Source organism: Trichomycterus rosablanca, chromosome 27 (genome assembly GCF_030014385.1).
Source record: "Trichomycterus rosablanca isolate fTriRos1 chromosome 27, fTriRos1.hap1, whole genome shotgun sequence".
Taxonomy (NCBI): domain Eukaryota; kingdom Metazoa; phylum Chordata; class Actinopteri; order Siluriformes; family Trichomycteridae; genus Trichomycterus; species Trichomycterus rosablanca.
In genome coordinates, this window is record NC_086014.1 from 11,258,214 (window position 1) to 11,268,536 (window position 10,323).

General features: G+C 36.0%; 1 protein-coding gene across 1 annotated transcript; it reads left to right on the top strand.

Annotated features, from left to right (window-relative positions):
* Positions 1-1,684: 1,684 nt before the first annotated feature.
* On the top strand, positions 1,685-7,471 carry f2 (coagulation factor II (thrombin)). The gene is made up of 14 exons (XM_062989469.1): positions 1,685-1,788; positions 1,875-2,032; positions 2,242-2,266; positions 3,282-3,353; positions 3,554-3,659; positions 3,839-3,969; positions 4,477-4,788; positions 4,897-5,001; positions 5,531-5,654; positions 5,777-5,944; positions 6,072-6,245; positions 6,361-6,539; positions 7,072-7,142; positions 7,229-7,471. The coding sequence occupies exons 1-14, from the start codon at positions 1,713-1,715 to the stop codon at positions 7,382-7,384; spliced, it is 1,857 nt and encodes a 618-aa protein (XP_062845539.1). The 5' UTR covers positions 1,685-1,712; the 3' UTR covers positions 7,385-7,471.
* Positions 7,472-10,323: the final 2,852 nt, after the last annotated feature.

The following is a 10,323-nucleotide window of genomic DNA, read 5'->3' on the forward strand; positions in this document are numbered from 1 at the left end:
CAAAAAAACAGGACCTGAGCTCAGTCCACTGCATTTATGCTGAATATATATAACCAGACATCAAGGTCCTCCCACAATCACTCCCATTTGCTGCATCAGCTCCTCACTTACATGGAATGCTACAGAGCCCAACAACATGAACATCTATTTTATTAATGCTTTGTTTGTGCTTTACACGTAAAGAATATTTAATGTGAAATAAATGTTTATTTATGAAATCTGTACTGTTTTGTGTAATCAGATATAATTATGTCATCAAATGCTAATGGATTTGCTTAGATATGCAAACCTCCAGCTAGAGAAGAATCACATAAACAGGTAAGTACTGTATATCATAGTACATTTTTTTATTTTTTATTGTGTACACCAGATTGTGGATGAGACAAAAAACAGTTCTGGGAATGATAAATTATTAATGATAAATCAAAGATTCAACGCTAGATTAAAATAATAATAATAGTAAAAATAATAATACTAATAGCAGTGATAGCAATTATAATAATAGTAATAATAATATTAATGGTATTAATATTAATAGCAATAATAAAAAGTAATAATGAAATGAATGATAGTAATAGCAATAATAACAATAAATGGTATTAATAATAGTAATAGCAATAATAATCATGTATATGTTAAATGTATCCTGATCAACATAGCCCAAAGTTTACAGACATGTTTTCTTATTTGATTAGAAGATTCTGGAACAGCTGCATTTGAGTTGGGAAAAAAAAAAACATTTGTAAATATTGACTCATCTGTACATTGAACCCTGACTCTTTATTGTTTGTACCAGATCTGCACAGTCTGCACAAAACAAACCTCTGCTGAGAAATGAGCTCAGTGCTAACCCACAGCTGAATGAAACATTTCATATCTCATAAGTATCTCATCAGACAGCAGAGTTTTTGAGTGCGTGTCATGTTTTAATCATTAGCAGAATTAATTTCAGAGTGTTCTAGAGGTAAAGGTACCACTTTACATGTGGTTATGCTCACATGACGTTAATTAGCCTATAAATGGTGGCTTTAATCCCTAAATGTCTAGTTTAATTTTCTAGCCATTTTTCACTATAGCAAAGACAAGAGAGCTTAGCAGAGCAGAACGGCTATTATCACTAAGCACAAGCAGTCCAAAGGATACAAAATTATCTCCAAAGACCTTGGCATCCCAGCATCAAGAGGTCCAAATATTATCAAGAATTTATCTACTCATGGAACATGGCAAAGAAATGACATACAACGTCTGTAGAACTGGAAACATCTGGAGTGATGGTTTCAACCTGTACCGTACTTGACTGTGTTACATGAACAGTGGAACTAAAGAATAAATCATTTGTAGGGCTCATGTTAAAAGAGATAAAATTACTATTTGGAATGCACCACCAACAGTAAGACTCCACAGACCTCAATGTTTGGTGCAAATAATAAATTAGCACCCAAAAACTACTATGTATCTAAATGTGATTCACATCTTATTAAAAACGTCCAAAGTGTCGTAGGACTGTTACTGAACATTACAGCTGAATCAGTACATGGACTGATTAAAAAATGTGTACATGTAAAATTACACACACCCACACACACAGACACTGCCTGTCCTTTTCAACCTCCAGTAGTTCAATATTAACCCGACAGCGCTTGTTAGCAGATCTTTCGTTCTGTACGATGTTTTAGGGCTTCTCAGGATCGTAGCTTTCAACACGGTGAGAAATGGGAGCAACGCCAGAGCGTCTTCTCGTCACGCTTCTCCTCAGTCAGGTCCTTCACCTTATACTCTGTTATGATGGTAAGGTACATTTTGGAGCTTTTTGTATTTAGGATTCTGTTGATTAAGGTTAGCAGGTTGTTCATTGTGATCTTTTCATTTGGCAGTTTTTATCGATGATAAGTCGGCGTCTCAAGTTATCAGAGCAAAGAGAGCAAACTCGCCCTTCGAGGAGCTGAAGCAAGGAAATCTGGAAAGGGAGTGTGTGGAGGAGATCTGTAATCATGAGGAAGCTCGAGAGGTGTTTGAGAGCCCTGATAAAACGGTGGGCTCAAGACATTTTGTGGCAGAACCAGCCAAAAGCATTAACTAACATTAAATTAGGTTTATTTAGACATTACAAATGAAGCTAATATCTTTTCTGTGTACAGAACTTTATTTATCATCTATCATTATAATTATAATTGTTATTTACTATCAGTAATTATAACTTGTGTATGTTTATATTATTTTAATAATTTTTTTTTCTTTCAGACCTTATTTTGGGATGCATACTTAGGTAAGGCCTGAGCTAAAATTTACCCTAAAGCTTGCAGAGTCACTGATCACATTTTGGGTAAATATGTGATATTGAACCAAGAGCAAAGTGCAAACGTTCCATAGCTTTTTGTTTTCAAAGCGATTACCAAATCAGTCCTAAACTCTGACGGTCAGGAGCGTGTAGGAGGTTTATTTATACAGGATCAAGCTTTTGTAATATTATAGCAAAGTATTTAAAACTAGAAAGAAAAACATTTCGGTTTCTTGGAGAATTAAATTAAATAATCGAAGACAAAAAGTTTGTTAGCAACCAATCTGCAGAATAATAATTGAACTAATTGATTTTCAGTCACTTTCACAAATAAAATTAACTGTAAAAAATCATTCATGCTTGGTCAGGGTTATAATTTAAAGGTTCTCTACATAATAAATCATTTGTCACAACAAATGGTTTTAGTTTCCCGTACAAATGTTAGAATGGAAATGTAGGAACTCACAAAGCACCGATTTTGCATTGCTGTCAAGGAATTCAGGCCCACTTTTATTGGCTTTAAACCATTAAATAGACATTTAAAGTCATGCCTCAGCATCTCACTCAGGTTCAATTCAAATTTATAATTAGGCCACTTCAAAACCTTAATTCCGGACTGTTGTTCTGTTACCTAACCTGTTGCACTTGGGCGTCAGATTATGGACTGATGACTGGATATTCTCCCTCAGGATTTTGAATTCAAGGTTATGTCAATAATGGCAAACTTTATAAACCCAGACCTGAAAACAACAATCCTGTATGTGTCATTATCATATTACAGGAACCTTTAGAGTTCTTGCAGACTGGTGGTTTTTGGGGATAAGAGCAGTTTTAGCATATAATGCAGGTGGTCTAAACACACTAAATAGTACAAGATAAAGATATGCTTATTGCATCAATCAAAAACTACTGATTAAATTGTTGGTGATTTTTAAACCTCTGTAGCCTGCTCAGCAAACTGAATTAAACTGTTTTAAATAGTTTCATGAATTTTATCCCACAGCGTGTGCTGGCCCCACATTGCAGAGGAATCCTCCAAATATCAACCAAATAAGAACCTGTGTAGATCACAAAGGTAGGAACCATAATAACAGATAACTAGAACATTATTTTTTATGATTTTTAGCTTTTTCACACTTAAGTCAAAAACAATCTTGACAAAAGGTAAGCTAGGAATGTACCATTAGCTTTTAAAATACATACGTAGTAATTGTTAATAATCAGTCGGTAGAGCAGAGGTTTTTTTGTCTGAGGTCATTTGTTTGTAATTTATAGATCTCTGCTACATTAATGTTGGTGAAGGCTACAATGGTAATGTCAGTATCACCATGTCTGGACGGTCATGCCAATTTTGGAAGAGCAACTTTCCCCACAAAATAGTGTACGTATTTCTACAATTCTATTCCTGTAGTAAATGGTGTAATATAACAATATAGTATAAAGTATTTAACATAATTTGCTCAACTGGATGAACCATATTAATAAAAAAGGAGAACATCATAGCACCAAACTGGTGCCAAGCATGTTTAAAGCATTTAATGCTGTTTTTTTTCTTTTCAGTGAGTTCAATACAACAGAGTTGAAACTGCCAGAGAATTTCTGCAGGAACCCGGATAAGAGCCCCAGTGGCCCGTGGTGCTTTACCAGCGACCCCACTGTCAGGAGAGAGAAATGCGCCGTGCCGAAATGCGGTACTTACCTTAATCCATGCAGTACTCAGAACTTGACATTAATTTGTGCCGCAGTCTAAAACTGTTTAATAACAATAAACAAAAGATGAATATTTTGTATATTGTCTACATTACATGAGGCTTTTTGTTAGACATACAGTTATGCAAATAATTGAGGTCTTTTACCATCTACTGTACATAATATTGTGGAAAGATTCTCAACCTCAATTAGTATAGGGCAAGGCCAGAAAACATTGTTAAATGTGTGTGACCTAAGTATTTAAAGCATTACAAGTGTTCTAAAAGGAAATAAGTCTTGTACGTGGCATTAGCTGTTTAGTTAGTGTCCTGAGGATATTCATATTTTTTGCTAGTTATAGTTATTAGTTTTAGGATTACAAAGCCTTTAATGTCTAATAGTGATTTGGTGAAATACCAGTGAGCACCAATATTTTATTTAGTTTTAATACTGCAAAAATGCAATCAGTAGTTTGCACATTAAGCTGCATCGTATTTCTTTCCCCACAGGTGAAAAAATGCCATCAGTTCCCACTGTCCCTGCAAAGAGTGTGGAAGAGACCTACCATAAGACTGACTGTCTACACGACGATGGGGAGAGCTACACAGGAACCCTCTCTGTAACTCTGGGTGGACACACCTGCCTGGACTGGAACCTGCCCAAGGTAAAAGCTCTAAGTGTGGGCAAAGACTTTAAGCCAGAGGTGAACCTATTGAAGAACTACTGCAGGAACCCAGATGGAGATCTGGAGGGCCCATGGTGCTACGTAAGGGGCCTGTCTGGAAACATTACCTTTGACTACTGTGACTTAGAGCTGTGTGGTGAGTCCAACCCTACAGTAATGACTTGAATTATGCTATGCAATTCTTTGATTACTAACAAACATTTACAAAAAATGTAATTAAACTTTCATTTTTTTTGTCTGACAGATGCTCCTGTGGATGGGGTTTTAGATGAGGAGACTGTTCGACAGAGAACTGTTATTAAAAAGGACACTTTCTTTAGCCCAAGGAGCTTTGGCCAGGGCGAACTGGGTAAGAATATTAATAACTTGGTTTATGCTCAGTGTCTTCATTTATACTCCTACCTACAAGAAATAAAATATTTAATGTTCTTTAATGTTCATTGGCATATATAATTTGTGACTATTGCTTATCCTGGTTAGGGTTTTCCCCAGTATGCAGTAAATAAGACCTTAGCTAAAGCCAATGAGGCCTGCAGTTCTTTAGATGTTTATCTGGTAGCCGGGCCACCAAAATTTCACCAAAGGTTCAGCACTGTCCCAAGTTTTCTCCACTGGGACTGCTCTCACTGTGGTTCGCAGCAGCCCCAGTCTCTTTCACATTGCCAGACAGGTTCTATTTGGGTGATGTTCAGATTCAATAGATCCGGCAGAAATCATGCCTGGGTGTGGCTAGTAAAGAACCCATTTGTAAATTGATTTTGGTTAACGATTTAGTCATTTATCGTTTATAAATAAACAGGCTTTGATTTTGATACGTCGTTTGCTTATTTTAAATTGCCACTATGATGTTTTTTAAATATATTACCATGTGCTGACAGAATGTGGTGTACGACCGATGTTCGAAAAAATAAACAAAGCGGACGGAACAGAAGAGGAGCTCATCAAATCATACGAAAAAAGAATCGTGAACGGAGAAAATGCTGAAGTAGGAAGTGCACCATGGTACATATATTTACTATCATCTAAAAGTGTCGTTCAGACTTATCAGTATAGAGAAAGTAATGTAATGTAATAATGTAAAGTATTGTGTTAATGATGTGTATGCTGTATGGTGTTGTTGGCAGGCAGGTGATGCTGTATAAGCGCAGTCCACAGGAGCTGCTGTGTGGAGCTAGTTTGATCAGTGACGAGTGGATCCTCACTGCCGCCCACTGCATCCTTTACCCACCGTGGGGCAAGAATTTCACCAGTAATGATATTCTCGTGCGCCTGGGGAAACATTCTCGTGCCAAGTAAGCTTCATATTTAAAGTGAATGAGTTTGTGACCAATTGCCAATAACCTTGGTTGCCTGGTTGTGTTTGTCTGGTTGATATGGCTACTGTTTGGATCAAGCTCCTAAATGCCTCTGTGATTTAAGGTATGAGAGGGGCACGGAGAAGATTGTAGCCATTGACGACATCATCGTCCATCCTAAATATAACTGGAAAGAAAATCTGAACAGAGACATCGCTCTGCTGCACATGAAGAAACCCGTCACCTTCACCAATGAGATCCACCCTATTTGCATGCCCACCAAGAATATCGCAAACATGTGAGATGTTCTGTTGCACTAGCATTAGCACAACACCATTCAATATGTTGAATCTTTGTTTCTAACAAGCACCATTAAGTTGATTCAAATTCACGTATTTTTCTTATATGTGTAGTTTGTTGTCAGTTGGCCACAAGGGCCGGGTGACAGGCTGGGGGAACCTGAAGGAATCATGGACGTCGAGTCCTCAAAACCTTCCTTCTGTGCTGCAGCAGATCCACCTGCCCATCGTCAACATGGATGACTGCCGCAAATCCACTTCTATCCGCATTACTGATAACATGTTCTGTGCAGGTAAAAAACGCATTAATTAGAGCAAGACTTACATTTTGTCCATTAATTTTTACACATCAAATTCATCAAAACATCAGATTCATCAAAACAAAATTAAATTTAATTAATTGATGAAAATGGTGGCAAATCTGGTCCCACTGTAGTTTACAAGATGTAATGTAAAGCCTCCACAAGGAGCATTCATGTACAAGTTAGGGCCTGAAGGAGAAACACTGGCACACTGGTGGATCGAGTAAATGACATGTCATGTTCAATTGCATTCCAATTAGCTAGCTAGCTGAGGTAGGTTTATATAGGGCTCGGTCTCACGCACCGATATCCATTATCCCCCGTCTTTGTGCATGTGCCATCAATCAGCCATATTAGCATTAGTTATGAGGAATCCCCTCCGGCATCCAACTCAACTGACAAGCCAGTCATTGTCCAGCAGGCGCCCAGCCTGTCGGTAGCAGAGCTGAGATTCAAACTCATGAGTTTGAGATGTCAGCTCTGATCTGTCATTGTTCAGTACGTAATTTGTTGCTTTTATTAGGTTACAGCCCAGAGGATAACAAGAGAGGTGATGCATGTGAAGGGGACAGTGGAGGACCTTTTGTCATGAAGGTAAATTATTTTTTTAAATGTTTTTAAATCAAAATCTTAAATTTCTCTAATTAGTGAATTGAAGTGAACCGTGTTGAACCTTGCAGAACCCAGACGATAAACGCTGGTATCAGATTGGCATTGTCTCGTGGGGCGAGGGCTGCGATCGGGATGGGAAGTACGGATTCTATACCCATCTGTTCCGCATGCGCCGCTGGATGAGGAAGATCATTGAGAAATCAGACGGTGGTGATGATGACTGATGTTCTCATGAAAAAAATAATAATAATAAAGTTTAAATCACTGTTTAGCGTTAAATCCAACAACCAATAAAGATTATTATTTTTAAAGTGTTTGTTGATGTATTTGCATTTGGGGTATTTAGCCACTTCATTTAGACACTTCTATGCAAAGCAACTTACAATTGTGACCAAATACAATGCAAGCAATTAAGTGCTTGCTCAAGGGCCCAACAGTGCCAAGTTAGTGATGGTTGTTTGAACAACCTTCTAATGACTATTTTTACGTTATATAATTTATTAGTGTACACATACTGTAGGACTTTTCGTATGTAGTACAACCCACTAGGTAAATACCAAAACCTTTATTATATTAAATGTACTTACGATTATTATGATTCTGTACTCATACTGTAGGACCTTTATTGTGTAACACAGGTGTTAAGGGTGGTAAGTAACTAATGTCACTAGGTAACTACTACAACCTTAATTGTATTAAAATTTACATTTATTCATTTTAATGATTATTATCACACTCTACTCATGCTGTAGGACCTTTATTCTGTAATACAGGTGTTAAATGCGTGGTAAGTAGCTAATGTCACTAGGTAACTACTACAACCTTTATTATATTATTTATTCTATTTCTATAATATATATTATTATATTATATATAATGCATTTTGGCAGTGTTTCCTTTTACTTTGTTTACTATTGGTGGGCAGCTTTTATTAGCCTAACTTTGGCCTTATTTATAATTTGTTAATTTTTTTTTGGTTTTATTATAATTTATATTATTAATTACTATTATAATTGTATAATAAATCTGTGTTTTAGTTGCTGTTATTTGATTCGCTTTATTGTCATGAGAATATTTGGAGTGCTGGTGTACTTTCGTCTTTTAGCCACAAGATGGAGCCAAGAACTTACGTTTAAATAATCAGCTGTTTTGTGTTTCTATTATTGGAAGACGTTTAGTTATACTTCTTATGTTCCTACAGTGTAACAAGTTATGATATAAATGCTCCTAAAATTAAATTATATTATTATTATTATTATTATTAATAATATTATTATTATAATTGTGTAATAAAATTTTGTTTTAGTTGCTGTTACTTGATTCGCTTCATTGTCATGAGAATATTTGGAGTGCTGGTGTACTTCCGTCTTTTAGCCACAAGATGGAGCCAAGAACTCACGTTTCAACATGCAGCTATTTTGTGTTTCTCTTACTGGAAGGTGTTGTGAAGTTACATCTGTTACATTTCGGCTTCTTGTCTCCTCTGTGTTTGCTTTTAGTTCCTTACAAACTAAAGTACTTCAAACATTAAAGGCCAAAACTACAATTGTTAAAATAATGACATTATTTTTTATTACAAATTATTTATTTGTTATTTACTTGGTACCACAAAAAACTCACAGCATCTTTTTGTAATTCAGTTGTAGTAAGTCACTAGTAACTACTGTAGGAACAACTACAGCCTTCATTATGATATAATTTACGTTTGTCTGTTTTTACATTATAACATTTATTACTGCACACATAATGTAGGACTTTTTGTATGTAACCACTAGGTACTTCAACTTTTATTATATTAAAATATCATTATTAAATGTAATCATTTAAGATAAGATAAGATAAGATAATCCTTTATTAGTCCCACAGTGGGGAAATTCACTTCGTTGCAGCAGCAAAGGGACAGTAAAGCACTCAGTACAAAAAAAAAAGATAGATAGATAGACAATAGCAAGAACAATGTATTAATAATAATAATAATAAGTCAGCAAAAAAAAACTTACAATAATTACAAATAATTACAAATGATTGCACTTGGGAGAAATATTGCACAGTGTAATAATTTCCCATGGGGAAAAAAAGTCAAACATTGTTATGAGTAATTTAAAGTGTGTGTGTGATTTGTCTGGAGCAGTGCTGGTTGTACAGTCTTACAGCAGCAGGAAGGAAGGACCTGCGGTACCGCTCCTTCCCACATTTGGGGTGAAGCAGCCTGTCACTGAAGGAGCTACCCAGTGCTTCCAGAGTCTCATGCATGGGGTGGGAGTCGTTCTCCAGCATGGATGCCAGCTTGGCTAACATCCTTCTGTCTCCCACCACCTGCACTGGGTCTAAGGGGCTCCCCAGGACAGAGCTGGCCCTCTTAATTAGTTTATCTAGTCTGTTCCTGTCCGCTGTAGAGATGCTGCTGCCCCAGCATACCACTCCGTAAAAGATGGCTGATGCCACCACTGTATCAAAGAAAGTCCTCAGGAGTTCCCCCCGCACTCCAAATGACCTTAGTCTCCTGAGTAGGTAGAGTCTACTCTGACCTTTTTTATAAAGTGCAGTGGTGTTAACTGACCAGTCCAGTTTGTTATTTAGATGAACACCCAGGTACTTATAAGAGTCCACTCTCTCAATGTCCATTCCCTGGATGTTCACTGATGGTAACGTGGGTCTGCACCTGCGGAAATCCACCACCAGTTCTTTGGTCTTTTTTAAATTTAATTAAATTATTTTTAAATTATTGTAATTAACTTGTCTCCTCTGTGTTTATTTACTTTAATTAATTCAAAAATTAAAGGCCAAAACTAAAATTGTTAAAATAATGACATTATTTTTAAAAAAACAACTACCTCTGTATTATTGTTATTTACTTGGTTCCACAAAAAAATCACTGTGTCTTTTTGTAAATCAGTTGTAGTAAGAAGTACAAGTCACTAGTAACTAGGAACAACTACAGCCTTTATTATGATATAATTTACATTTGTCTATTTTTACATTATAACATTTATTACTGCACACATACTGTCAGACTTTTTGTATGTAACCACTAGGTACTACAACTTTTATTATATCAAAATATCATTATTAAATTATTTTTAAATTATTGTAATTAACTTATGATTAATTATTTAATTAAATTATGGGAATGTAATAGTTTAACATTATATAATTTATTACT